The sequence below is a fragment of the Cercospora beticola genome, chromosome 2, assembly GCF_033473495.1.
Source record: "Cercospora beticola chromosome 2, complete sequence".
Lineage (NCBI taxonomy): Eukaryota > Fungi > Ascomycota > Dothideomycetes > Mycosphaerellales > Mycosphaerellaceae > Cercospora > Cercospora beticola.
The window spans coordinates 5,095,645-5,123,554 of record NC_088936.1 but is presented as its reverse complement, the minus strand read 5'-3'; the positions used below and the strand labels follow the sequence as shown (position 1 = coordinate 5,123,554).

The window sequence follows — 27,910 nt, the reverse complement described above, 5'->3', positions numbered from 1 at the left end:
AATCACCAGGAAACGATTCTTGTGCAGGCAAACGCAGTCACGGTTCGCACGCCTCTGATCTGCTGGTTGGTGTTGATGTTCGCATCTCGAGTTATACTCACGCTCTCATTCTTACCATTGGCAGTGGTTCTGCCTGTGTTCATTCCTGTACTGGCACGTTGGAAAGCCTACAAGGCAGGACCGCTGGCAGAAAAGTCGTTCGAGAGCAATGGTGGGCTCCACGCTTCGGCTCTCACGATATCACCAACAGAAAGGAATATACTTGTCGTAGGTTTTGCAGTCACCAGTACTTTTAGTATATGGCTCTTGCTTCAATCGAAGTTGCATTTGCAGTGGAATCCAGTTTCATGGCAATTGCCAATGCTTTGGCTGCTGCGAACAGCATCTTTGGTGACGGGCCTCTTGCTTACCATTCTTTTCGGCCTGTACACTGTCACTCTGCCGCCTGGTGTAAGTTCACCCATCGTTCATCCGTCATCCATGCTCACCTGGCTACAGATTTGGCTTAGGCTACCATTCCTGGCCCTTGCGTTCTTGTCGACTTCGCTAGAGTCCCTGACCAATGGAAAAAGGCGACATGATCTAGGACTGCAATTTCTGTGGCTTTTGCCCCCTCTCAATATGATAAGTCTTGCGCCGCTCGGCGTCGCGATAGTCGATCGCAGGAACTGGCTGCTGCCATGGACGGTGCAGGTTTGCAAGAATCACGATATACCGGGACCTGTCACTTGCCATGATGCGGCTGTTTTAGGGTGGCTAAGCTATGTATCTTTGTGAGCTCCGCGTACAACTCTCGTATGGAAAATCTCGCTAACGGAGAATCAGGGCGCTTGGTTCTTACTTGGCTCTTTTGGAAGTCATTGTTTTGTTACAAAGGACTTTTTGGCCCACACGTTCTGTACAGGAGGCTACGACCCGTAGAAACAGGCTGCAGAAATTTGCGGACCGCTGCAGACCGTGGTTGAACAAGGAGAAAGGCCAAAAGAAGGACTAGCACCCACCAGACTCCTCGTTCGGTTAGGTCGCAGCAGGAGCGTGAATGTCTGTTTGGGGGTCCACATCCCGGAGTTCTGAGTTCGACTCTGAGAGTAGATTCCATATGCGAACGGATTTTCCTGAACACACTCACTTATCCTGCATGCGTGTCCATTGTGTTCCAACCGGCCCAATTTCAATTGAATGAATTAGCATTTGCTATCGTAGAATTTACCTTCGAAGCTGGATTTATATCGTGGTAAGCTCCTCTGCCCTAAACATCTGCCCGTCTTTCTCTACATCCTCTTCTCTTGAGTGCTAGGAAGCTAAGCTGCGCATCACTAGTGATCGCGATCAGCCATTTTCACTCAGGAAGCGGCTTCGAGTTCAATGCCAAGGCGATATACGGACCATAAACACGCCGAGAGGCTTGATTTTACTTGTACACCTTCGCTTCTAGATAGTCATAGTAATTCAACACCATGATCGATTTGTGTTTGAACAACGGATTGACCTATCGTTTGAAGTTCGATGATCAATTGCGATTACTGACTTGCTTTATCCAACAGTGCGACAACCAGTGCAACGATCGAGTATCCCGACCATAAGTACATACGAACGAACATCCAGAGATCAATGTCGCGCTGTAATTGTCGATCCTCCTTCCGAGCACGGTCTAGAAGTGGACCAATGATGGGCAAACCCCCGCCCAGAGAAGTAAATTTAAACAATTCCAGCAGAACAGAACCAACCGAAAAGCTGAAAGTTGACGGTCCGTAGACGGCAGGAAGAACCACTTGACCAACGAAGAGGACAATTTGATCCAGGATAATGCGCGGAATGCTGAATCTAGAGCGACCAAGTACTGCGTACGCAAAGGCGTACGCGAAGGGGTTGAATTTGTAGCACAATAGTCCGGCCTGGCTGAACCATTCCGGCATCTGGATAAGTTCGAAGTTCGTGAAGCGCTGAGCTTCTACCAGGGCGAGAAGTAGTCCAAGAAGACACATTCTGAGCCTCCATTCGTTCTGGACCGCCTTTTCTTCGGCTTCGAGTGCTCTTCTTCGTTCATCCTCGAGCAGCTTTTGTTCCGCGAAATTGCGCTCCGTCTGGTAGTGCCGCTTCAGAACTGCTATCAAGTACTCTCTGCTGCGCCAGGATCTGGGATTGAGGTTGAAGTATTCAACATAGTCCCTCAGTGCTTCCGAGCGAAGATCGTGGTAGAAAGGCTCAACATCATAGTTGCGATCGATTTGGTCTATTGACCACATTTCTGCCCTGGCTCAATGTCAATGGGCTGAAGTCAATGTCACTCAATCGCGAACTTACATTGCAGACAAGGGGATTGGGATGAATCCAAGTGAAGACGTGCGCGAGATTATTGATGTAGCTGGAGACTTGTCAAGGTGTCCTGGGAAGAGGAACGTGTCCAAGTTTCGTATTGTTGGAAAATCGACTCGGAGCCAGGTTCATTGTCTCCATTGAAGAGTATCTCCAAAAGCGGCTGCAGCCAACAACGGCCATTGGATCTCTCTTTGTTTTCATTGCCCTGGTTTGCGAGTGAGGTGTCACCTAATCCCTGACTTCTGTTGTTTAGCGCTTGACTCTGGATATGTGGCTGCCTGAGTTTCCCATTTTGGTTACCTTTATGTAAGTAGCCAAGGCAAGCTGTGCTGGTATTGAGTGAAGTAAGCAAGCGGCCTGATGCGCCAAGAAATCTCCATGCGTGATCCGGAAAGCCGGGAATGTGGCCATCGCGTTCGCGTTTTCTCACAACGCACGATGATAGATATGCACTACTCGCAAAATGCTATCCATACACGGTCAGCGAAGCCAAAGCTGCGACCCATTTCGACAAACGAAACCGAAACACAAAGGACATCAAAATGCTCCAGCATTATGCACATGCTCATATCGTGCAAAATGCACAATCCCACTCCTGAAACTCCTTCGCTGAAAATGCTCTAGCACATCTTGTATTCGCAATGCCCGTCCGCAATGCGGTGCGAGTCTTGCGTCTCAAGCTTGTAGTCGATTCCAATGTCCAAGTCTCGGTGCTTGATATTGTTAGGTCTGCACTCGAGTTGGCCGGTGATGTGCTCGCCGGCTTCTACTGTGAGTACGTCGGCCAGGTAGAAGACGGTTTGCTTCCAGTGTGTGTACTTTGTGTGAGGACCAGTGCTAAAGCGGACGGGCTTGTGGCAGGCGGAGAATTCAATGTCGAACCAGGCGATCAAGGCGTGGATGTAGTCTGTTCGGCGGACTGTGAGGTCGTATGGGAGCTTGAATGAGAGATCGTCGACTGTGCAGGTGTAGAGATCGAGAGTGATGACTGCGGAAGGATCGGTCACAACGGCCTTGAGCTCGACTGTGTCGACGAGGGGTTCCGTGAGGGCGGTGTGCTTGAGTGGAGAGTAGTCGAAGCCGTACACGTTGTCCCAGACTGTCACTTGTCAGTATTTCCTTTGAGGATGCCATTTGGTCAAACCTACAGCCAATCTTCTCGTCCTTGTAGTCTCCGTCCTCAATACCAGCCATGTAGATGGTAGCCTTGTCTGGGAAGATCAAGCCCTTGCCGTCCTTGCGGAGGTACTTGTCACGGGCCCAAAGCACAGTGTCCAACATGCTCTCGTACAGCAAAAAGTATCCCATCCATTCTGAAATGATGATGTCGACCTCTGGGAAAGGCAGCTCAACCTCCTCCATCTTGCCCTGCAGCAGGGTAATCTTGTCCGACATGCCATTGGCCTCGACAATCTCTCGCGCCTTGTAGATGATCGTGGACATGTCGACGCCAATCACGTGCTTTGCGCCAGCCTTGACCGCGAACCTATAGGACCAGCCTTGATCAGTATGCTGGATCGGTATCGAGATCGGTTTTCAGATCGCTGCTCCTATCGATAGGAATGGCGGTGGGGGAGGGGTTTGAAGGGCAGAGGGCGGTGCGGAGGGAGGATTATGTGTACATGCTCAGGATGGATGTACCGCATCCGACATCGAGGACGACCTTGTCCTTGAACAGGTGCTTGTTGTTGTAGATGGAGTCGCGGTAGCTCTTAGTTCGCACTTCATCCTTCAGCATTTCCTCGTGGATGCCGTGGTGGTTGTAGCTGTTGAAGTAATGCGCCTCGCTGTGCGCCATACCCGCCATGGGGTCGCTCGTGGGCTGCTTGTTGTCTGCCATCTTGACTGCTGCTCGAGATTGTTGTTGGTGAGGGAGGTACTCGATGTGATCGCCCACTTTCTGCGCTGACGAAAAAGTCAACAGGGACCACAAGAAAGTTGCGCCTCACGGCTCCGACATTTACCCGAGCGTTTCGAGGGTCTGCCACGTGACGCAGATCCCTGCACAACATCACTTTTGCTCCTGGGCGAATAGCATCATCATCCAACAATTGCTTCACATCATCAAAGGCCATCAAGGCCAATGCCAATGCCCGCACCACCGGTATCTGGCTCGTGCAAGATGGCACAGCTTCATATGGAATAGTACAGGTCATCCTGAAGAAGCCATCACGCCTGAAGCAGTACCAAAGATGCCCGAGATGACAGCAAAACACAATAGGAAAAGGTAAAGGAAGTGCGCAAAAGTCTGTATTAACTCTTCTATGGACCGGTTCCCTTCAATGTCATAATACAAGCCCCCAACATATCGCGTCATGATCAAAATTTCGAACAAATGTCTAGTTGACTCCCAAGCAGAGTCTGCAATCTTGTGGCTAAAACAAATGCATCAGTAACATGGCCAAACAGAGAGAGACGGACAGGAGAGTTACTCACCAAGTTTGCGCCAAAAGCAGCAACCGCAGCGATACACTTTGAGTCTTCCTTGATGTCCTTGCCAAAGGAAATAGCGGCCCAGACGCAGGTAGCAAGAGCACCACCGGAGCTGAGAGCGCAGCCTGGATACGTTATCAGCAGCTGTCTGATTGGAAAACACCTATTACTCTTCAGTGTGCAAGCTCAGGGTCGACTTACGAGCAGCACGTGAGTAGCCGCAGTGCAAGAAAGGAACATCAGCTCGCTTTGAGACACGAGTATCGACATCGGTAATGTCGATTTCACCTGAGATTCAATCAGTCTTCCAACCCTCTGCTTCGCGTATCAGAGACGTGGAATGCGCATACCATCTGCAAGAAGCTTCGAAAGAACACCCAGAACATCAACTTGGTTCACAGCCTGATTGCCAGCCTGGTCGAGGTTCACATCCAAGTCCAGGTCAATGTTGCAGCTGAGCGGTGTTGTGTCGATCTGGAGTTCGCGGGGAATCATGACTGCGCTTGCCAGTGGGAGGGCAGCGGCGGCGTAGGCGAAGAACTTCATTTTGAAGGAGGTTTGTGGCGATCTTGGGTTGGTGAGTGAGTGATGAGGTAAAAGAAGGACTTTTGGAAGTTGCTGATGCTGCTGTTGGCTGGTGTTGCTTGCTGATGGAATGCTCTCTCGCTCTCGCAGCAACCACGAATCTTTATACCACTTCCACACGCTGAAGACATTTTCACGGCTATACCTCTCTTCGCACGTTCGTATTGCTGGTTTCACTCACACGACACGGCTTCAACGGTTCAACCAGCAAAGATGAAGTCGAGGGCCTGAACACCACGCTGTGGAGTCTCGACCGCTGGAACCAGAGTCCATGCCCACCATGATGGTACAGAAAACTACCTTGCATGACCATGCGTGGCGTTCGCATTCGAAACTCGATCCATTCGAATGAAGCCAAAACAGCAAAAACGTGATCCTATGCTGCGATCTCGTGCTCGCACGCTGCGATGGCATTGGACTGCTGACAATCCATAGTGCCAGGGAAACAGAATCGATGGAGTAGCCTTAGGGTTACAAGCGCATTCCCGGGATGCATGTTTCGAGCTCGGTGCTTTGGGTGGATTCTGCTTCATTCACGCCATTGGCGTCGCAGCGCAAGAGTGAAAATGCCATTAGCAATGCGGATGTTGACAAGCAGCCCTTCAAGCACGTGTTTAGCGAACAACGAGCTATGAATGGTCAAGTATCGGATGAGACATGTGGACTAGCCTAACATTCCTTGGCGTCTCAAGCACGTCTTGTGCAAGCTTTTCCGGCCTTAGCTTACAGTAGACTGCAGCACATGTGCAGCGATACTTGTTCCTGGTTTTCCTTCGACATCGAAGTCCCACCACAGAAATAAACGAATGCGGACCGAGCCAATGGTGGGTAATCCAAGACATTCACAGCGAGGTTGTTCTCCGTATTCAATTTCACTCAAAGGAGAACTGTGAAGGCAATTATTTCCGCGAATAGGGCAGACACTGCTTACATGCAGAATGCTCTTGGATTCGTCGTTTCATACCCACGTGCCTGGATCTTACCGGGCATGTATGTGACCGAAAGTCGGTATGGCTTTCGCCGGATCTTCGGGCTAGGATTTCTATTCTTGCACCTTTCGTGAGCAGTCTAGTCTGCCCGAAAGACGAATTCACCGTTGTACGAAGTGCCGCACAACTCCATGAAGAAACGACAATCTTCTTCCATTGGAGGGGAGAACATGCGAGTTCTAATATTCGAGCGAGCACATACTTGAGCCCAGGTAAGTATTCTGGCGGCAGTCATGATTTTGGCTACCGTCGATGTACTGCGGTATGATCAAAGCTTCAACGATGGGGAGCAACTTGACGGGACAACAACAGGTCAGCCAGAAAACAACACACAGGCTTCCCAAGTGATGACAGATTGCATCCAGAGAACACATGCGAAGTCTGCCGATACTACCAATCGAAAATGTCATTTAAGATCTGGTCAGAACACTCCTTACTCCAATGCTTTTGAGTGAGAGACCAGTGAAGGACGAAACGGCTTGCCTAAGTCAACCCGTTGCGAGCTCGGAACCACGAGACCATCGATTGGGAAGCTGCAGAACAGTGCGGAGTGAAAACTGGAATCTGAAGAGCAGAAGAATACAGGAAGAATTCATCAGGTTTCCGCAATGTGTTCTCTCCCTGGATGCTAAGCTTTGTAACAACAAGGTCTCTAGAGGAGATATACACGAGAGCCCACCTGCCTCTCAGGCGCGTCGCATTGATCAAAGACCTTGACCAAGGTCTGTTCGAAAGCATTGGAGCGGGTCGGGACCGTGTTGCTCGCCTGATCCTGTTCATCTATCTCTTATTGACGCCATAATATGCTGACAGTTCACCTTTCCATGCCATGTCTTCGGTCATTGGACCCGCTTTGATCTCGATCTTCAGGCCAAACCACTCAATAATGCTCTCCTCTCTCAAGTCCCCCTTCTGGTGTCCCCAGCCAATGCGACGCTGCAGTACCCTTTGAACATCACCAACCATACCATCATTTTCTTCGTTAGACGACATTCAGCAGAGCTCTTTAAGCAGACAAAGACGCAAACCCTCCATCTTCAGCCGCCGGGCCACTAATGACCTGTATGCACCGTACACTTCTTGTCCAGATTGGGAGCTTCTTTCTTCGAACACTCCAAACATAGACCTTCGCAACGCTTCGCAACGCTCGCGGCCAGATCTTGAAACTGAGACTTCTTGACTCTCTCTGGTCGACATGCTTTGTCACACGCCGTTATGATATCGCGAAGCCCACGTGTCTTCTCTATCCAGTAAGAAAGTGGTTTGGATCCTTCCTTGAACTTCGGAGGCCAGTAAAGCAGGCCAAAAGCCTTGTTGATGGCGAGCATGTATCTCTGCGTTCTCGCCTCCCGGCGGCAGTTTGACTTGCAGATGGGAATCCCGAGTTTGGGTAGCTCGTAGCAGAGGTACTGCCATGCGCTGGAGCGCTTCTCTGCGATTGCGACTATGCGGCAGGTCAGAAAGGGCCAGAGAGATCAATTGTTGGGACTTACCACCGACACTGACAGGCAAGTCATTCATGTATTCTGAGTGAAGGTTTCCCGTCGTTTCGGTGATCAGCTTCTGAGTAGTCATTTTGAAAGCTTGGGGGCAGTCCATAAGGTACGAGGCGGTTACGATACGCCAACGGTCATCCTGTGATATGCGTGCCTCGTCGACAGCGCTGGAGTCCAACCAGGAGTAAAGCAAAGCGGCAGACTGAAGCTTCAACGAACTCGAGCATTTATACTTGTCGATGTGTATGGCGAGATCGAAAAGCTTCTCTGCATCGAAAGTCTTCGTCAGATCGGCGTGCTTCAGATGTGCCATCTTGCAGAGTTGTTCCATGGAGATGTAGCCATCTTTGTCTAGGATGATTTCGATGGGACCGCCTCGATCTTTCTGCTCTCGTTGAAATTCGCGGAACTTCTCGTGATTGAATATTGCCCTAAAGACAGCTGAGGCGTTTGCGAGTAATGCTGATGAAACCCGAATCCTCCCCTTTTCGTGGCCGACTACGAGAATCAAGTCTCCATCGGCCGCTATGACGGCCACGTCGCGTTGGGACATATCCTCTTTGGCCAGGCCCAGTCGCTCTAGTCTGACTTGGGATTGCTGTAGTGAAGGTGGAAGAGTGAAGTGCTTGAAGTATGATTACTGCGATTCGGACTCGAACGATCCTGGTGAATCCGACACGTGCAGCGGGCATCGTGTACACTCGAGCATATTCTCAGTTGTACAATCTGGCTAGAACTACGCCGCAGAAGCTACATCGCTTTGGGAACGAGTAAACTCTTGGGTAGGCTCTCATCTTCTTGTAAAGGTGTCAATGTCAGTTCAAAGCAGAGATTGCAGTAGCGAAGCAACATGGAATACGATTAGCACAGTTCCTACTGAACAAGGGCACCTGTGTCTGAGCGCCGTGTTGCATAATAGCGGACCCCGGCCATCTATTGATCAGCCTCGGATCACTCCACCTTGATGAGTGCAATTTAATTTTCACATATTCCACTTGTGCTCTTTACAAGCAGCCCCCATGAGGTACTTTCCAGCTTTTGCGCACGCCAAACACAGTCCCCGACAGATATCCTCGACTTGCTTCGCAACCTTGCAGAATGCCGCGTTGTCAACGGGAGACTGGACGTGCTCGCAGTTCCCATTGCAGCGCGAAGTACCAGAGAGGGCTCTAGTCATCGTCAAAAGGTCGCGCAATGTATGGCTTCCAAATATTGGCGGCCAGTAAACTAGTTTGAATGCCTCGGCGAGACGGTCCGTGAACCCCTGGGCATGGTTCGAGCAGGAGTGATCTAGGGCTGTTGCTCCAAGCTCCGGCAAGCCGCCACAAAAGATGTGCCAGGCAGCGGCACGCTTCTCACATATCGCTCCTGAGAGGGCTTCTGTCAGTCTGTCATTTGGAGAGCGGACACAGGAAGGGATAGCTTACCAACCGTGTTGGCAGGGAGATGATCTATTGTCCGCAGTTGGAATACGTCTTGCGTATTTAGGAGAAGCTTCGAAGTGGCAACCTTGAACGCCTGAGAGCAGTCCATCAAATAGGCGGCGGATGAGAGATTCCAAAGGTCTTCGTCTTTGATCTTGTAACCGTCGCCGCGGTGTAAGACAGTGAGAAGCAGGGCGGAGCTCTGCAATCGAAGAGGCGCTGCACAGCAGTATTTGTCGATGAGTTTTGCGAGAGAATGAAGTTCGCGTGGGCCGCAAACGGGTTCACGTTCCTCGCACCGCAGGTGTGCCATCTTGCAAAGTAAAGTCATTGGAAGCCACTCATCATCGGGCAACGGAACCTCAGGTGGACTGTGATTCGCAGAATTGCGAAGTTGACGACCCTCGCGAAAGTGTGGGCCGAACATCGTCTTGAAGACCGGCGACGTGTTGGCGAGCAGCACTGAGGAAACGCGCAGCTTGATCTTGGGGAACTTGTCCGACCCGACCACAAGGATCACGTCGCCGTCAGGGGCAATTTCCTGGATGTGCTCCATCTCCGTAACGTACTGGGGCGGTTGCCAGCTGTGACAGATCGGTCTTGGTGAGGTCAAGTCGTGTTGCTGTCGTGCAAAGAAGTGCAGCAAGCTGAAGCAGAAAAACGCCAGCCTCGACTCGAAACTTCGAAACGCCGCTAGTGCTTGCCGTGCATTAGCGTCAGGCGGCCACTGCATCAACTTCACTTGCCTTCCGTGTTACAGCGAGGGAGCGAAGTGCCCACTAGGACATCAAGCGCGTTGTCCGATCGTTCGAATCTCATCCTGTGCAGGTCTGTAAAATGAAGGAAAAGGACCCGAGCTGTAATTTTTTGATTCAGTTTTCTATGCAGCGCAGTGGCCTCGCGGTGATGTCCGATCGGTTCCGCCATCACAACTCTGCATTGGCCCTGCTACTCCGCCGTCATAAGACGCCAACGATACATAATGCGTGTTGAACATCCCCGCTACCATGCCTTGGCAGCTCTAACAGCCTGTATGCATTGACCCTTCGCTTCGGAATCGAGCTCGATCACAAGCATTTGGCCTTTTTTCAGCATCTTCCTCTTTCATGAGCTGTTCTGTTCCAGTGTCACTTGCCGCCATAGCCTATTTCCAGCAACAGCCTTACCTTGTTGTCCTTCAACGCTTCGGGGCGTGGTCGACGCACAACGAACCCATCGTGATGTTAGAGGCTTTGGCGCAAGCCAAGCACAAACCAGTGCACTCCGCTGCGACCTGACTGGCAACGAGCTGAAAGGTCTTGGATTCGATGCTGATGGTCGTCCAGTGATGTTCGCACGAACCGTAGTCTTTGTGTCGAATCGTCGGTAAGTTGCGAGTCTTTTCCACCAATGCTTGCAAGGAGGTGCGGCGGCTATCGAAAGTTGGCGGCCAAAACTTCAGTTCGAACAGCTGTGACAGCTTCTGCATGAAGTCGCGATGTTTACTCTTGCAGACATGGACGCAAGAAGCAGACGAGAGCGCTGGGAGAGCTGTGTTGAGTACTTGCCTGGCAGTGCTCCGCTTCTCCGCAACAGCAGCTGTGCTCAATCAGTGGATGCTAGTAGCGAGTGACGAGATCCTCTTACCAGTGACACCCGCTGGCAAAGCCTCAGTCGAGAGAAAGTCGAACTTGGACCACGTATGCGTTACGAGCATTGAGGTGACCTTTTCGAAAGTGTGAGGACAATCGATGAGATATGCTGCTGAAGCCATACGCCACAGATCTTGTTCCAGGGAACTGGCATATGTGGAGCGGCCAACGGGATCGTATTGACACCATGCTAGAAGGAGCGCAGAGCACTGGAGCTTGAGGGGAGTCACACAGCGGTACTTGTCGACGGTTATGGCAAGACTCAGGAGCTCCGGTGAATCGAGCAGAGTGCGAAGATTGTCGGAGCACATGTGTGCCATCTGACACAGTACCAAGACAGCCAGGGGGTCGTCCTCTGGCAGCGGGATCTCAGCCGGTTTGGAGGAATTCCTAGCTTGCCGACCCTCGCGAAAATGTGGTCCAAAGAGTGTTTTGAACAGTGGCGAGATTGCGGTGAGCGTGGCGGCGGAAACGCGCATTTTGCGGCACATGGCTGAGTCCGTTGGGGCGCCGACGGTGAGAATCACATCGCCGTCACTCGCGATGGTCGTAATGGCCGTGTTGGCCATTGCGAGTTGGGGGCCGGTGACGATGACTTGCGAAATGTTGTCGCCGAAGAGAAAATCCGCGAGAAGTTGAGGCAACTTATAGCATCCGCAAGCTTCGACTCGAAACGCCGCTAGTGAGTTCCATGCATTAGCGTCAAGCAAACATTCAGTTCGAATTCCACCACAAAAGCCTATATTCGGATTGAACGCCTGGTATCCTGCTCGTCGTGAAGTTCGTAACTTCATGCAATCGCGCAGTCATTCCATACTGCCAACTCTGTTTATCAGCCTCATGCCTTCATCATCTCCTTACTCCTTTCCCTTCTTCAACCCATCATCCACCACCCTCGGCACAGGAGGAACCTCCACATCCTCCTCAACCACCCACTCCATCCCAATATACGCATCACTAACAACCACAACTCTGATCTTCCTCTCCACATCACTCTCCGGCAAACTGAAAGTAGACTTCGTCGTCGGCTTGCTCCCCACAGCGTTCGTACCAGCACCTCTTCCTTTCCCACCTCTGTCATTTGAAGGCCAATTGACTCTCTTCATGGCATAAATTTCTCCATTCGTAGCATCATGCACGATCAAGAAGTATCCCTCTGTCTGCGGCTTCGGGTAGCGCGGCGCGTAGATTCTGTACTCCTTGTCCTGAACAGGATTGAGGCGGGACAAGTAAACGCTCAAGCCCAGAGCGTTCACGTCCGAGACACCGATTTGCAGTTGGGGTAGTTGACCAAGAGGTTTCATGACCCTCCCAAAGCTGGGATTTGGTAGCCCGACTTGCTTCAACGCGCCCTCGATGACCCCTCTTTCACAAGTCGTAGCCTCGCACAAAGTCTTCGGCCTTCCATTATCTCCAAGAATTCTCTTCTTCTCCTTCTCAGGTCCAACACCGGGGAAGATCGCTAATGGTCCATCATCTGGCCATCTTCCGCTCTTCACACACTGCAGAAGCGTCATCATCATCTTGCAACTCTGCAGGTATCCTAGCTCTGTTAAGACATCGATCGAAGCCTGCAAGATACGGATTGCCTGGTCCAAAACCGAGTTCTGATCACCCACATAATCGCTGATCGGAAGATCGATTCGAGAGAAGTGCGCTTGGAGCAAGAGATGAGCTTTGACATGCGGATCCCACATGACAAGACCCAGCTTTTCTGCGTCGATGGGAAGGTTTTTGGACAGCTCGGCGTTGATGAGGTCTTCGTTGTGTCGGACAGGGAGCTCGTCATATTCTGTCGCGCGGCACATCCAGCCCAGAACGTCCTCGAAGGTTGCAGTAGGTTTGGCATGCTCAGTCAATGTTCGAACGGTCTTGTGAGAGAGATAGTAGTAACTCATGATTTTGCCGAGAGGTGTAGGATCGATATCGCCATTCGGCATGATGGTGATACATTTCGATTCTGCAAGCTCATTGAGCGACTTGTCGACCATCTCAATCATGTAATCACTGGCAGCCTGTTGGGCAGCAATCGTGTTGTTCTCTTCAGCAGAGATTTCCAGCCCATAGTAGGACGGGTTCTTGTGCAGACGTCGGAAGAAGAATGTCCAAGTCAAGTAGTCCAGAGCATCCTGCTTGGTCGCGATAGTCTCAGCTGAGACCTCGGCACCCAAGTGATTGTCCAAAACATTGTGCAAGCTCGACTCAACAGGGAAGCCTGTATGCAAAAAGTGCTTGTAAAAGGGCTTCTTTGAATCCTGCGTGAAAATTCTCGCGATACCAGAAGTGTCGAATTGCGGTCGACCAGCTCGTCCCAGCATCTGGAGGACGTCTGTCAAGTCCATGTCTTTATAGCCTTCAATCTTTGCATCGAAGAACTGAGTTCCCTTGACCACGACTAAATGCGCGGGCAAGTTGACACCCCATGCCAGAGTACTCGTTGCGACCAAGATTTGGATCTTGTTGTTGGCGAAAAGCTCTTCGGCCAGCGATCGATCCGACTCGACAAGTCCAGCATGATGCAATCCGATGCCGAAGCTCAGTGCTTCTCTCAGCGCATCATCCTTCACGCGCTCTGTGTTCAATGCCAGATCGTCTTCAGACATATGCATGAATCTTCTCGGATTGTCTTCCATGCCACAAAGGTTGATAAGCGCCCTCGCAGTCAGTCTCGTCTGTCTTCTCGATGCGACGAAAACAATAACCGGCTTGCTGGGGCTGTGAGCTTTGATCGCCAAGAAAGTCGGCCGATTCATGCTCTCCATCAACGGACAGAATCCTCTCTGTTCTGGGAACCCGTCAATGTAGATCTCCAAAGGAACAGGTCGCACCGAGTGTCGGAAGTTGAACAAGCCTTCTTTGACGCCCAGCCAATTGGCCAAGTCCATGGCATTCGCACAAGCAGTACTCATGCCAACAATTCTCACAGAGCCCTTCTTCTGCGAAGCAATGTAGTTCATACGACTCACAATGATCTCCAGAATTGGTCCACGATCTCCACCGAGCAAGTGAATTTCATCAATGATCACCAAGCTGACTTGCTGGACATAGCTTCGAGTTTGCCACGAACGTGATATACCATCCCACTTCTCAGGTGTGGTGACTATAATATCGGCATCACGAATTGTTCGAGTATCAGGTGTGTTGTCACCAGTCAACTCGACCAGCTTCAGACCCATCTGCCGCGTCAGGCGCTTCTGCCAGTCTTGAACACGTTCACGAACCAGAGCCTTCATCGGTGCAATGTAGACGACCTTGCTGCCAGGCTTCTCTCGGAAGGCCCACCACATTGCAAGTTCGGCCGCGATGGTCTTTCCAGATCCGGTAGGAGAGCCAAGCAGAACATTGGCAGGAGTGTAATACATGCAGTGGAAGAGCTGGGTCTGCATAGGGTTGAAGAACTGGAAGCGCTGACCGTAGATCTCCTCCAGCAGCGGGTTCTTCAATGCCTTGATCGGCAAGGGTTGCAGATTGAGCAGATCGGTGTATACGCTCTCAGTATCCGGACGGATCAGATGTTGGAACGAAACGGGCGTGACAGTCTCAGCCCCCAGCCAGCGATCGCTCACAGCTCGAACATAAATCTGACTTGGCAGTGGGTCAGAGAGAGGGATCGTAAAGTTCAACTCGTGATCGTCGTAGAGCTTCTTCCTGCTAAGGATGAAGTACTCATGGTGATAGATCTCGCTGGTCTCAGAGTTCTCCACCCAGATCCAGTAGCTTTCGCTCTTGCCATGATGGCGATCATTCCAGGTGAACTCCGGGGTCACGTACAACTTGACTCGAAGCACGTCTCGATTGAGAGGCGCAATCTCAGCTTCAATAGCTACGGTCGGGAAGTTGTTCAACAGCTTGCCGATAGTGCTGCCCATCTTCTGGTTGTGCACCAGACTGCCAATCTCAGCACTTTCCATGTCTCGCAGTGACTCAATCGAAGCGGTGCTACCCTTCTCGTCAAGTTGTCGCATGACACTTTGTGGCAACTCAAATTGATGGAAGGGATGCTCGTAAGGCCAGACCCGCTTTTCGATACTCTTGCACATGCTCAACAGGACAAGACATTGGTAGCCCCAACGCCTATTAAGCGCAATCATGAACAATGCTCGACAGATACGGGCCGCGTTTTGAGCAACGTAGGCCGTGTCAGAGACCAGAGTGAAGTCTTCGAGGTTCGCCTTGCTGATGTACGATTGCAGAAGGACGTTCGTCTTGCCCTGCTGTGTTCCGATACCGCCCTCGATGTCGCACGGCGCAGCGTTCTCTTTCAGTCTCATCAGCTCTTTCTCTTCGCTCTCTCGGCTGGTGATGTTGTCAAACTCTCCACTCATACTGATCATCTTGAGGATATCTGCTTCCGTGGCTTGAGGTCGCATCATTGTGTTGAAGATCTCAACGCTGGTCTGCAGCACGTAGTACTGACTTGCAATCCTACCAACATCCTTCGCTCGAAGCTCCTCTGTCGTTTCGTTGAAGATAATCATCTGGCTCGACTGCAAAACCTTTGCAGCTCGAATGATGAGATCTCGTCTGCGCTGGACCAGATTCGGATCTCGCTGAATCTCAGCCCACTCAATGCCGTATGCGATTGGGTTCCTCTTCATGCGGACGAAGAGATAAGAGTAACCCATCCAAGTGATCGCCTCTGGCACACTGGTGACAGTGCCCAGCGAGATCTCGGCGTTCAGATTATCGATCAGTTTCTTGCTAAACTGACTCTCGATCGGCTGTTGCTGCGTGACAGCGGTCAAGTAATGCTGCAGCTTGTCCTGCGTTGTCAATATCATGCCGATACCAGTGTCTTGAAATTGTGGACGACCAGCACGACCGAAGATCTGCAACACGTCCAGGATACCGACGTCAACAAATTTACCAGCTTCGGCGCTGTACAGCTGGGTGCCCTTGATAATAACAGCGGCAGCCGGAAGGTTGACACCCCAAGCGAGTGTCGCAGTACAGCAAAGTACTTTCAGCACGCCTTCAGCGAAAAGTCTTTCGATCAGGTTTCGATCTGAGCGAGGCATGCCGGCATGATGCGTTCCCATGCCCTTTGCAACCAACTCTCGGATCTCTCGGCCTTTCGACTGCTTGACGTCCTTGAGGGCCTGCGTGTAATCCTCGGATAAACTTGGATCAAACAGATCAGTCAAGCCCTGCTCCGTAGCCATCTCGAACAGAGTCCTGGCAGTTTTGACCGTGTCTTTTCGGCTATGCACGAAGACCATAACTTGATGTCCACATTCCAGCATGTCCTTGACCTTCTCAAAGGCCACATTGTCGATGTTGTCTCGACTCGTCTTCGTTCCAGGCTTGCCCTTGACGCCAATAAAGTGCTGTTCAAGGGGAACGGGGCGGAAAGACTGATCGAAGAAGAACAGTCCTGCCATCCTGTTCACTTTTAAGAAATCTGCCACATCAACGTAGTTCGGCAGCGTGGCGCTCAATCCCACGATTCGAATCAGAGACTGTGTACTCTCAACCTGTCGTTCAGTTCTCGCAACCAAAGACTCCAGAACCGCGCCTCTCTCATCGTGCAGCATGTGCACTTCATCAATAATCAAGAGTCGAACCTTTTGCACAAGTTCTGTATCGCCAATTGACTTTCTCGTCACTACATCCCATTTCTCTGGTGTCGTGACAATGATCTGCGTGGCCACAATCTCGGCTTTGGTAAGTTGCATATCACCAGTCAACTCTCGCACTTGCATCCCGAGCCACGCGAGTCGCTTGCCCAGCTTGTCCGTGATTTCTGCCGCCAGAGCTTTCATTGGCGCAACATACACGATCTTGAAGTCGCCAACATGCACAGCGAACTCCGTAGCGTCTGGTTCCTCGATCGGGTTGGGATGTATGTTCTTGGCAACGGTGTTCAAAATCGTGAGCATCGCTGCGTCAGTCTTACCCGCACCAGTTGGAGCACAAATGAGCATATTTTCACTTGTGTTGTACGCAACTGGATAGACCAGACTCTGCATGCGATTGAGAGACTTGTATCCTTTGAATGTACGCCTGCACAGGCCGTCCATATCCTTGATGTCCACTAGTTTTTGATTGGAGCCAAGCACACCAACTCGATTGGCCGGAATACTGTATTCTTCATACTTCTCTCTTTCGATTCTCTCGCTACCCATAGGCAGGGCGTACTTTCTTCCATGCGCAGAAAGCGTATTCCCGGCATCATGCGCCTTGTAGATATGCGGATATTCCGCTTGCGAGCGATTCTGCGCAGCCGCAAGTGGGGCACTCTTATGCATTCGATCCTGCTCTCGAAGCCGAGCATCACGTTCCGCTTTCGAGAGAAGACCAGAAGGGCGAGAAGAGGTGAAAGTAGCAGCAGCGGAGGAAAGAATTGATTTTCGATACTTGAGGATATCCGAAACTAGATCGAGTTCTTCGAAGCCCAGAATATCGGCCAGAGTCATCTGCAGCTCATCATCACTGCTGTCAGATGCGAGCACAGCAATAATCTGCTCTTGAAGAGCATTGGCCTCGAGCCCGTTGCCCTTGTTGGCCACTGTTTGGCACTTCTCATGGAGCCAATCTCTGGAGCCATCTTGCGCTTGTCCAATCGCCGCGGGCACCTCAACACTGTCCTCACTGAACGTCTCTTCCTCTTCTTCACTGATCAGATCCCAGATATCGTCTCCGGAAGCCGGCGATAAATCGTCATCGTCCAGCTCGAGGTCCAGATCAGCTTCGTATGCTGGCTTCTGTTCGCCGTTCGTTTCCGGTAATTTGAGCTCAGCGATAGCAGCCCTCATGGCCGCCAGCTGTTCGAGCCATTGTGCTGCCGCAGCTTCGGCCGAAGAAGGCATCTTGGCGACTTTCGATAAACAATCGTTCGTGAAGTGGAAAGAGAGGTCGAACAGATTTCCAAACGATGATGCGTGTGAGTCCAAACAGAGTTCACGCTAGTGGGGTCGCGGTGGATCCTTTCTGACACCACCTCGCGACAAACATACGCGTCGACTTCAACAGAGCAAAACACCAGCAGAACCACTTTTGATCTGAGCTCTCGTAGCTCACGAATTGCAAGGCATCATGGTCAGCATCTGTACGCCATTCGTACACTCGCCGAACCTAAACTAACGCTCCTCGCAGGAATCTCCCCACGAACACCAACAATCCCTTCTTCTAACCCGCATAATCACCAACGTCGAGAAGCTCAACGAAGCAATCATGGTTCTGAACAAGTCTCTCCAAGTAAGTCGACGGTATTCCGTTGCAATTCCCTTTGGATGCGTTCTGACCCCGCGTTTATTAACAATGAAAACAGGAAATCAACATCCAAAACATGAACGTGGAGCTCGTGGCGCAAATGTTCAAGAACTATCAGAGCAATGTGCTGTTTCACTTAGAAGGTACGTACATCCTTGGAAACCACTTTTACAAGCATACGAATAACATGACACGCCGCACGAGAATTTTGGCTAACGCTGTTCCCTACAGCTACCGACAGTCTCAAAGAGCCTTCATGAGACTGCAGGCATCATTAGGGAAGAACTATTGTTGGTCACGAAGGGAGTCTAAAATTTGCAGCGCACGGGGAAGGCAATGCCGAAGGTCGTGCGCTCCCATCTTGATGCATTGTGGACATGCTTTCCGGATGTGAATCTAAGTGCAGAAGGCAGGGTCGTCACGAGAAATAATCACGATCACGTAAAGTGAGCATCAACTTGAAGATGGAGGGAGTAGAAAGAAGAGACGAAGACTCAAGCTCAACCTTCAACAAAGAAGTCGAGCCGACTTGGTGATTTGAGAAGAAACAACGAGTAGTCGTATGTGCGCGCTAGGAATCGTAGCTAGCGAGAGCGCAGCGCAGCGCAGCAGATAGTGAGCGCATCATCACAGCGGCGTTCAAGCACAGCGTTGGAGAGAAACCGAATTGTGGTCCAGAAAGCCTTGCTTTCGCCTTAAGAGTAGTAGCACCTTGCATGCATGCATCCATGATTTATGACCCCGAGCTCCCAATCGCGCCAAGATTCTGAAAGATGCCACCCTGTGGTGGCGCAATCGTTGACCCACGACCAGCACCCGGTGCACCAAATGTGCCAAATGCAGGAGAGCTCTTGCCCACAGCAGGCGACCCTATCGCTGCGAGTTCGGCAGGGCGATGTCCCTGATCAGGCGTCGAGGCATCTTGGGTCCACTTGATCTCTTTCGTGCCATCATCGTGTTCCCGGAAGTGGAGTTCGCCGCCGCCATTGCGAGAATCGCCTTCCACTGTCGAGATGTCTTTGACTTCGGCCACATCCGGTGGGAAGTCCAACGGTGGGTTGCGGGACATGATATGCTGGATCACAGCATCGACATTGTGGTACTCGTCACCTGAACGCGAGAGATCTCTGCAGGCACTGCACAGCAACTGCCGCACTGTGATCGGTCTGGTCTGAGGACCAGGACGTGGAGCACCCAGCGGGCCGCCAAAAGAGCCAAAGTGGTTGTTGTTCGGGAACCCGGCGTTGTTAGCGCCCCAGCTGCCAACTTGAGGCGGCAATGCTCCCCAGCCAGGACCTCCTAAAGCAGGACTCTGCCCAAATGGCGCAGCCGGTGTGTTGCCCCAAGACGTACCTGGAGCACCAAAGCCACCAAAGCCGGCGCCACCAATGGGCGTCATGCCAGCTCCTGGAATATTTATACCACGTGGGTTGCCAGCCATACTAGAATGGTGTCGGGTATTCTCGCCATTGAGTATCGGCTCGTCAGTATCGTCCAATAGCGCGGAGCTACCAAGATGCTTCGACAGGTCGTCGATCTCCCCAGACCCATTGCGCTCTAGGCCAGCGGGACGAACGCTACCTGGTCGCTGTATGGGCGCCGGTCGAGCAATCGGCTGTGCTGCTCCTGAATCGAGGCGATCTTTATCAGCAGATGCCTGTCGCGAATGACCAGCAACACTCTGTCGCTGCGCTTCGATACCACTGGTCGGCGGTTGTCCAATCGGCGAAGTCTGCTGGTGGTGGATATGGGGCTGTCCAAATCCTGGAGGCGGCGGCTGCTGTTGTCCCATCATGCCAGGCCCGTCGAACGGAAACGGCCTTCCATGCTGCTGAGGCATCATCATGCCCGGCGGTGGTGCCATGCCATTCATGCCGGGAGCACCGAAACCGAGGCCATTCGGGAAGCCCATGTGCGGTGGTTGTTGTGGAAACATGGGCATTGGACCTCGCTGTCCCATGTTTGGCATGCCCATTGGTCCACGCGGTCCTGGGAAGTTGGGAAAGCCCATTGGCGGCATTCCTCCGAAGCCTCCTGGTGGGAATTGCTGAGGGTGAGGCATCCCCGGTGGTGGTTGGATCGGCTGATGGTGAAGCGGCGATGGTGCACCAAGAGGGTGTTGGTTTGGATGGTTAGCTTGCTGGTTACCAGGCTTTTGCAAGATCTGCTTCGGTTGGTTCTGAGCTTGCTGGGCGCCGCTGCTTCCGGGGGAGGAGGATTTGCTGGGAGCGCTTGACATTTGCGATTGCGTTTGCTTCGGCGAAGAGGCATGCGAGCCTTGCTGCGATGCTTGCCGGGGCTTCGAGGGAGTTGGAGCTTTCGGTATCGCCGGCGTAGGCACAGAAGGATGAGGTGATGCCACAGCGGAAGGAGTTTGCTTGCCGAATACGCCAGGGATAGCCACCGTAGCTTGAGAGGGACGCTTCGACAACACTGGAGGGTGTGCAGCATTTTGAGCGTTGGCAGCCTGCTGTGCACTCTTCTCTCGTTCTCGAGTTTCCTTGTCCGCTCTCGCCTTCACTTCGCGTTCTTTTCTATCCTTGTCTTCTTGAGCTTTGCGCTCGCGAGCCTCTTTCTCCCGTGCCTCTCGCTCTTCGCGTTCCCGCTTACGCTGCTCTTCCTTCTTGGCTTTCTCGGCAGCTTTCTGCTCACGGGCTTTGCGCTCGGCTTCCTCTCGCCGCTGCTGTTCTTCCTGTTGTCGCTTGAGCTTCTCAGCTTCCTTACGCGCCTTCTCCTCCTCTTGTCGCTTCTTCTCCTCCTCACGCTTTCTTCGCTGTTCCTCCTTCTTGCGACGTTGCTCTTCCTGCTTCTTCTCCTCAGCTTCCCGTAATCGTGCCTCTTCTGCAGCCTTCTCCGCGTCGCGTTTCGCTTTCTCTTCCGCCTTGGCCAGTTGCTGCTGCTTCTTCTTGTCCTTCTTCTTCTGCGCGTCTCGTTGCTTCTTGGCCTCCCGCTGTGCCTGTGCTTTCTCGTCCTCCTCCAGTTCGTCCAGGAGCTTCTGTTGACGTTCGGCTGCCACCTTCTCCTTGTAGGCTGTCAGCACGCGCTGTTCGAACATGCGTGCTGCAAATATTTGAAACATTCGGCGTCCTTCCTGCATACGTTGTTCCTCGGTCAGCTCCTCCTGCTCTATATTAGTTTGGAGATGTGTGGGACTTGCCATCTTGATGTCACCCACCATGTCCTCCTCCTCTTCCATGTCGTCGTCATACTCTTCCTGCGAGTTGTATGACTCCTCTTCATCGTCGAACTCGTCGCCGTCCAACTGGTCGTGGTCGTAGGCGGGGTCGCCCGGAGGATAGCCGGAGTGGATATCTGCTTCGTACTGAGATCGCTGTTCTCGCTGCAGGCGTCGCTCAGCCAGCTGCTCCATCATTTCGATGAACTTGCGGCCGTCATTCTTGAGGAGGTCGTCTGCTACCGTGAGAAGGTTATCTGCATTACCCTTTAGCTCGGCTTTCAGCTTCTCAACCCACGGAGTCAGTATACCTTTGACGGTCAAGTGAGAGCCAAACGAGAAGAAATCTGGCACGCCGGGATGACCCCGAGGTGGTTCAGGCTCCGGCTCGGGCTCTTCATCCGAATACTCCTCGTCTTCCTCTTCATCACTGTACTCCTCGTCCTCCTCCTCGTCACTGTATTCGTCCTCGTCGTCGAGCACCTCATGCATCTGACTCGTCCGGTGGTGAGGGTGCGGATGATGGGGATGGCGATGCAAGGGGGGCGGGGGCGTCGCCAGAGGATGCGGTCGGCGGTGCTGCAGCGGATCGGGCACCAGGCCATCGGTCGAGGGTAAGGGCGGCACGTCGTGGTGAGCGTACTGCTCCAGCTCCTCGTAGTAGCCCTCATAAAGCAGCTCGAGCTCGTCCTCTATGGCCAGTCTCTTCCGCCCGCACACGGTGCACGAGCAAGAGTGCTTTTGCTGCTGCTTCATCTTCTTGAGCACCGCTTCCTTCTCAATCCTCAATAGCCGCTTTCGTTCGTCCTCGGTCAGGTTGAGCCAGAAGTTCTTGATGTTCTCTCGCTCTTGCTGCATGCTCGTGTGCCAGATTGCGTCACTCTGTCGGTTCCCCCGGTTCGGGGCCTTTAGCTGATTCGAAGGCTGCGAGTGAATCGGCGGAGGCATAATTCGAGGGTCGTACGAAGCTCGCTGCTGGCCATTGCCGGGCTTCTTCTTCTTACTGCTCTTCTTACTGCTCGTCAATGGCGGCGGGGGCGGGTGCACGCCATTTGTCGGAGCATGCGCAGCATAGTGATGTTCGTACTCGGCCTCGGAGTCGTAGTCGTCCTCATCGTCCTCTTCATATCGCAGGGCGTCTTCGTCATAGCCTTCGTCGGTCTGCTGGGCAGCCACATGGTTCGCGGGCAGCTTCTGAGCGGCCTTTTGCGCGGCCTTTTGCCTCCGCTTCGCCTTCTTCCGGTTCACTGGAGGCGCGGTCACCACCGTGCCATTTGCGGACATGGCTGCGAAGCCAGATGGGGCGTTGTGGTGGTCGATGGTGGGTTGCGAGTGAGAAGAGAGGTATGTGTGAGTGCTCCACCTTGGTGGAAGGATCGTGGCTGGTTCGTGCTGCTGCTGTCCCACTGCCGCGCGCCGCCGTCGTCACGTGGAGCCAGCAGAGAAAGAAAGTAGACGCGCAGTGTGCTGGACATGCGCGGGGCGGTGCGGTGTAATCGAAGCGGTGGTGGTGGTGTGCGAATCGGCGTGGGCGTCTTTGGCGACGTGGGTCATTCCAGCAGAGCAAGAGCACGAGCGAAGTGGAGTGTTCTTCCGACCGCGCCTCACTCTCATCATTCAGCGACGCATGCACAGATAGACAGGCATTCATTCAACAGACACCGACGCCCTCCTCACATCCCGCCGACACGCCTCCTGCACACATACTATTGCTACATTGGACGGTATTCCTCGTGTTGCACGTCGTCGAGAGCAGAGTAGAGCAGAAAGTACCTCCGGCGCAGCATCTGGGCCCAGTCGGCTGCGTTCATTGCGCAAGCTCGGAAAGGTTGCGCTCGAAACAGCGACGACACGACCACCGACTCCCAACCCCCTCCGCCTCGACCGCCATAACACTCGCACAACTCCGCCCGTAACACCGCTCCACGTCCGGACTCGACCACGCGCTGCACCTGCCCACCGCGCTCGCTCAGAGACCCTGCATATCCAAGCAGACCACCCGCAGCCGCCGACTCGCTTGCCTTCAGCTGCTAGATCAATCCCACTGCGAACTGGGCAGCTAGCGCAGAACTGAGGACTATCTCGATTGTCTTCGTCAACTGCTGCTCTCCGGCCACATACGTTAAGAACACATCTCCTCCGAGCCCACCGGCTCCCCCGTCCTTCCTCAACATGGCTCAACCACAAGATCAGCAGGTGATGCGGAGGTAAGACACAGCGTGGCTACTGGCACAGTGCAGCCGCATGCTGACTGCGTACTTCAGAAAGCTCGTCATCATTGGCGACGGTGCGTGTGGTAAAACGTCGCTGTTGAGCGTCTTCACCCTCGGCTACTTCCCCACGGTGAGTCGCTATGGGAAGGTGCGACAGTGAGCATGCGCTAATGAGACCCAGCGATATGTGCCTACTGTCTTCGAAAACTACGTTACCGACTGCAGAGTAGACGGCAAGAGCGTGCAATTGGCTCTGTGGGATACAGCGGGGCAAGAAGACTACGAACGCTTACGCCCATTGGCCTATAGCCAGGCCCATGTTATTTTGATTGCGTTTTCCGTGTCCAGTCCTGACTCGTTATCGAATATCACGACGAAGTGGTGAGTTGCGATCCCGTTCGCAGTGCCATGAAACAGCCATCATGGTTTTACCCCACTAGGCCACGCTAACACATTCCGCGATGAAGGCATCCCGAAGTCCTCGATCGCTGTCCAGGCGTTCCCATTATTCTCGTTGGCCTCAAGAAAGACTTGCGTGACGATCCAGTGGCACAAGAGGAAATGCGGAAGCGGTCTGAGAAGTTCCTCACTCCCGACGAGGGAGAAGAGGTGCGGAAAAGGATAGGCGCGAAAAAGTACCTCGAATGCTCTTCGTTGACTGGCGAGGGCGTGGACGACGTCTTCGAAGCTGCTACCAGACAGTCACTGCTCAGCGGAGGCAAGGAAGGAAACAGCAGAGGCTGTTGCACTATACTCTAGGAGTGCGGTGTGTGCGCTTTGTGTGGAATGGGAGCTTGCTAGGGGGCCCTGCACAAAGCGTTTCGTGTTTCAGGCCTGTGGCAAACGGTCGAGAGATGGCTGACTTGGACCATGCCGGACACAAGCGACGCGGAGTGGAGATTTTCCGTCCGGAGGCGTGGGCAGGAGAGCTACAGTCGCATGAAAGTCGACAGGACCAGGAACTGGGTCGAGTTGCATGCTCCGGTTTTTCATGAAACCGTTGACGAGGGCGAACCAGAAGCTATCGACGCGAACATCGATGGGAACCACCTTGACCGTCCAGCATAGCATGATCCACTCGCGGCAGCTCTCGGCACACATCATCGTAACGATCATATCAGTCGAAACCTCGCGCAGATCAACAACATCTGGACGTATGCTCACGAGGCTACAGAGCAAAGTCCAGACGACTATATCTTTGGTGGTTTCAACGAGCGACAGTTCACAATGGGTCCTGGCCACGATGGAGTGCAGTCAAACGGAGGTGGCATACCGTAGGGTGGCTCCGATCGCGCTCAGATCGCGCCTGGCCTTGATGCGGAGTCGCAGCCTGCTGATGCAGCCTCCGTCGATGAACTGTCCTGGATACGCACCCCGAGCAGCTGGTACACCCGTCGTAGCCGTCGATCGCCTGTGTCGTCGCTGGAATTGGAACCTTCTGTTCTACCCGATTGGCTCGCGTTCTTGGACGCCGAGAGGCAGAGCGAGCCTTCCGAAGCTTCGGACGATGCGGCTACTCTAGTAGAAGAGAGTACTGACGACTGAGAGAGCGTATCAGAGAGCCAATTCTTTTTTTGGACACGAACTCCAAAAAGTGGATCAAAGAGACAGGCAACAAAAGTTTTTCGTTCTTTGAAAGTGAGTTAGCGTTTTGGAATTTGTGCTTCTTAGCGAGAGCGATGGAGTTATTGTATCATCGTTTAGAAATGGACTACTTTCTGTTGTACTCGCGACAGAGACTGCCAGCAAGAGATTAGTCAAAGGTAATGGACACTGATGATGGAAATACGGTCACTACGATTATAGTGTTTAAATGGAACAGATGGTGAAGTTACACCACGAAAGTAGAATTCTTCGGGTCTTGATTGGCAGGCTGGTCGTGAACACCCTCTGTGTTGGGTGGCGCAAGCTGTTGCACATTCAGCGACATACGACCTCTGTGAGCTGCAGTTCGGTCGGCGATATTGTATCGTGAAGCTGTTTCACGGCTCGGCTCTGTCCACAAGCCACCACCTCAACACCCACTTTCGCCTACAGCTGACCGAGCACTGTCTCTGTCTCCAGCAACCAACAATGCATTTGGATCATAAGCTGCCTTGGAACCTTCTGGCATCGCAACTATCGATCATCCGGACACACGCTCGTTACACACCACACGTTACAGATATCTTCTCAAAGGAGCATGATGACTGGCCCAAGCACTTGGAATATTTCCAAAAGGCCTTCCACAATACACTGCTAGAATTCTCGCAAACAGAAGCCAGTCGATTTAGTGATCTGCGTGCATGGAGACCTTCATCTACCGACGAGGTCTTATCCGACACACTACGTTCCCTCCCAGAACGCATTTTCAACCTCGGACAACACGAAACCAACTCTCTACGCCACAATCCCATCGGCCCGCAACATCAAAGCCTCCAATACTGGATCTCTCGAGCATCCGAGTCGCAACCGCCTTCATACACTTCCTCAGATGGAGACTTGGCAGATGTTGTCAAAACGCTCCTAACAATCTCAGCACATCTCAGCACTTCGGAGGACTCCGCTGAACAGAAACTTGGTCATGAAGCATTCGCGAGTTTACTGAAGCTTAACAAAGATTCTGGAATTCCATTGGAGAAGCTCAATCATATCCATTGGGGCCACAGTTTTGGCATCGAGCATATCGCCGAAGATACTCTCAAGATCTATCTTCTACTCAACGCAATTGATGCGATCAGACAACAACAGCAGCAGAGCAATAGCGGTCGTACGACTCAGATCATATCTATCGTCGAGTTGGAAAGTTTCCGCAAATGGGCCCGAAATAGTCTCGTGGATTTCGATTTTCCTGCACAAAATCTTCTGCACTGCGATTTTTGGCGAAGCCACGTCGATGCAGAGGAGCAGATGCGGAGTTCCAATGCGACTGTTCTGGACGACAGAGTAATGCAGGGTTTGGATCCCACGCTTCCTGGCAGTGAAGGCTGGTCTCGGGATGATGGCATTGCGCTGAAGCGGTATCTTCGGACTTGTTTTGGTATTCTCGTGCGGTATAATATTCTACTGTTGTTGTGGTATGGTGAGGATCATGCGAAGAGCTTTTGGGATGAACAGGTTGGCTACTGTCTTGAGTTTCGACAGAAATGAAGAGATCTCAAAGACAAGGCGATGTTACGGTGCTGCGCTGGTTCAATGGCTTCTTGCCGAATGTTCAATTTATGGAGCTGAGTGTCCATGCATGGTTAGCATTGGCAATGCATGTCTTTCAGTGGCCGTCATGAGATGTCCTAAAGGTTGACATTAAGCCGTTCTGTCCATTGTTCTTGGGATCGACACTGCCAGCAAGCACCAAGGAAACGATCCTGAAAGACGGATCGACATTCACCATGATAATAGTTTTCAGGCAGGCCAAAATGGTAATACATTTCACCAACAATGGATTGTTCGAAAAGGGAAAATATCTCGGAGCCGGTGTCCATTTGGTGGCGCGAGCTGTTGCATATTCAGCCAGCCACAAAACCCGCCAGCTATAGTCTAGAAGGCTGTGTGCTTCAGCTATACGCATTGGATTGTGCAACCGATGCGTCGAATGCGATTACTAGAACGAAACAGCTATACGCCATGCGGCGCCTCGAACTGCAATGACTTTAGATCAGGCGATCGCGAGGGAACGATACATATAACATCTACGTGTCTCCGGTTCTCAGCTCTTGCTTCCATTGTCTTCTGCGAACACAAAACTGCTTCTCTTGCAGATCGACAGCATCAATTGGGTGGTCGCGAAAATGACATCCTATAGTAAGTCCTTTCCCAACCTAAGCAAAACAATAATTGAGTTCTCAAAAAGTTCAACTCCTCGACTCCTCCAACAACAAACTCTTCAACAACAAAGGCCAACCCTCCTTCACCCCGCAATCCACCTACGACCAGACCGTCTCCCAGTCCATCGCCCTCGGAGTCCCCATATCATCTTACTCCCTCTCCTTCGCCAACAACGCCACCCCAGACTCTTCCAAATTCAACCCCGGCAAAATCAGCTTTTCCGGCCTCGATCTAACCCGAAACTTTGATCAATGGTCTCCTTTCATCTTCAATCGCCTCGCAAGTGGCACGACATTCAAGACATTGATACTCGTAAACTTCTCGAATACAGGAGCTGGAGGAGGAAATAGGATCATGTCAGTTTTGACGTTTAGTAATGTTTTACTTGTGAATCAGAATCTTATGTCTGGAGGAGATGGGGTCGCGACGGAGAGTTTGCAGTTTATGTATGGGAAGGTACAGATGGGGTATCAGCCTGTGGATGCGAGCGGGAAAGCAGGGAATCCTGTGCAGGCGGATTGGGATCTTTTTGTGAATAAGGGGAGTGTGAGTTAGTGAGGACTTCGTCTTTTGGGGGTCGTTGCTTGGGATGTGTTGTATGAGAAGTAAAAGCATACAAGGGAAAATTG

The 27,910-nt window shown here is 52.3% G+C and overlaps 11 protein-coding genes across 11 annotated transcripts; 3 read left to right on the top strand and 8 right to left on the bottom strand.

Moving 5' to 3' along the window:
- Nucleotides 1-1,520: 1,520 nt before the first annotated feature.
- Nucleotides 1,521-2,246, bottom strand: RHO25_003955 (uncharacterized protein; the record flags this gene model as incomplete). The annotated part of the gene is made up of 1 exon (XM_065602483.1): nucleotides 1,521-2,246. The coding sequence occupies one exon, from the start codon at nucleotides 2,244-2,246 to the stop codon at nucleotides 1,521-1,523; it is 726 nt and encodes a 241-aa protein (XP_065458555.1).
- A 693-nt stretch (nucleotides 2,247-2,939) lies between these two features.
- Nucleotides 2,940-4,159, bottom strand: RMT1 (type I protein arginine N-methyltransferase Rmt1; the record flags this gene model as incomplete). The annotated part of the gene is made up of 3 exons (XM_023599412.2): nucleotides 2,940-3,418; nucleotides 3,468-3,805; nucleotides 3,942-4,159. 3 exons carry the CDS (start codon nucleotides 4,157-4,159, stop codon nucleotides 2,940-2,942), a joined length of 1,035 nt encoding a protein of 344 aa, XP_023455631.1.
- Nucleotides 4,160-4,658: 499 nt separating this feature from the next.
- RHO25_003953 (uncharacterized protein) lies at nucleotides 4,659-5,298 on the bottom strand (the record flags this gene model as incomplete). Its single annotated transcript, XM_023599411.1, has 4 exons — nucleotides 4,659-4,694; nucleotides 4,756-4,877; nucleotides 4,954-5,040; nucleotides 5,103-5,298. The coding sequence occupies 4 exons, from the start codon at nucleotides 5,296-5,298 to the stop codon at nucleotides 4,659-4,661; spliced, it is 441 nt and encodes a 146-aa protein (XP_023455630.1).
- Nucleotides 5,299-7,378: 2,080 nt separating this feature from the next.
- RHO25_003952 (uncharacterized protein) lies at nucleotides 7,379-8,375 on the bottom strand (the record flags this gene model as incomplete). Its single annotated transcript, XM_023599410.1, has 2 exons — nucleotides 7,379-7,770; nucleotides 7,820-8,375. The coding sequence occupies 2 exons, from the start codon at nucleotides 8,373-8,375 to the stop codon at nucleotides 7,379-7,381; spliced, it is 948 nt and encodes a 315-aa protein (XP_023455629.1).
- A 429-nt stretch (nucleotides 8,376-8,804) lies between these two features.
- Nucleotides 8,805-9,802, bottom strand: RHO25_003951 (uncharacterized protein; the record flags this gene model as incomplete). Its single annotated transcript, XM_065602482.1, has 2 exons — nucleotides 8,805-9,190; nucleotides 9,250-9,802. 2 exons carry the CDS (start codon nucleotides 9,800-9,802, stop codon nucleotides 8,805-8,807), a joined length of 939 nt encoding a protein of 312 aa, XP_065458554.1.
- A 621-nt stretch (nucleotides 9,803-10,423) lies between these two features.
- RHO25_003950 (uncharacterized protein) lies at nucleotides 10,424-11,446 on the bottom strand (the record flags this gene model as incomplete). Its single annotated transcript, XM_065602481.1, has 2 exons — nucleotides 10,424-10,824; nucleotides 10,873-11,446. The coding sequence occupies 2 exons, from the start codon at nucleotides 11,444-11,446 to the stop codon at nucleotides 10,424-10,426; spliced, it is 975 nt and encodes a 324-aa protein (XP_065458553.1).
- Nucleotides 11,447-11,734: 288 nt separating this feature from the next.
- On the bottom strand, nucleotides 11,735-17,686 carry RHO25_003949 (uncharacterized protein; the record flags this gene model as incomplete). Its single annotated transcript, XM_023599409.2, has 1 exon — nucleotides 11,735-17,686. The coding sequence occupies one exon, from the start codon at nucleotides 17,684-17,686 to the stop codon at nucleotides 11,735-11,737; it is 5,952 nt and encodes a 1,983-aa protein (XP_023456336.1).
- A 1,136-nt stretch (nucleotides 17,687-18,822) lies between these two features.
- Nucleotides 18,823-22,548, bottom strand: RHO25_003948 (uncharacterized protein; the record flags this gene model as incomplete). The annotated part of the gene is made up of 1 exon (XM_065602480.1): nucleotides 18,823-22,548. The coding sequence occupies one exon, from the start codon at nucleotides 22,546-22,548 to the stop codon at nucleotides 18,823-18,825; it is 3,726 nt and encodes a 1,241-aa protein (XP_065458552.1).
- Nucleotides 22,549-23,436: 888 nt separating this feature from the next.
- RHO2 (Rho GTPase) lies at nucleotides 23,437-24,236 on the top strand (the record flags this gene model as incomplete). Its single annotated transcript, XM_023599407.1, has 4 exons — nucleotides 23,437-23,471; nucleotides 23,529-23,607; nucleotides 23,659-23,858; nucleotides 23,945-24,236. The coding sequence occupies 4 exons, from the start codon at nucleotides 23,437-23,439 to the stop codon at nucleotides 24,234-24,236; spliced, it is 606 nt and encodes a 201-aa protein (XP_023456338.1).
- A 1,314-nt stretch (nucleotides 24,237-25,550) lies between these two features.
- Nucleotides 25,551-26,606, top strand: RHO25_003946 (uncharacterized protein; the record flags this gene model as incomplete). Its single annotated transcript, XM_023599405.2, has 1 exon — nucleotides 25,551-26,606. One exon carries the CDS (start codon nucleotides 25,551-25,553, stop codon nucleotides 26,604-26,606), a length of 1,056 nt encoding a protein of 351 aa, XP_023456340.1.
- Nucleotides 26,607-27,244: 638 nt separating this feature from the next.
- RHO25_003945 (uncharacterized protein) lies at nucleotides 27,245-27,836 on the top strand (the record flags this gene model as incomplete). Its single annotated transcript, XM_065602479.1, has 2 exons — nucleotides 27,245-27,257; nucleotides 27,307-27,836. The coding sequence occupies 2 exons, from the start codon at nucleotides 27,245-27,247 to the stop codon at nucleotides 27,834-27,836; spliced, it is 543 nt and encodes a 180-aa protein (XP_065458551.1).
- Nucleotides 27,837-27,910: the final 74 nt, after the last annotated feature.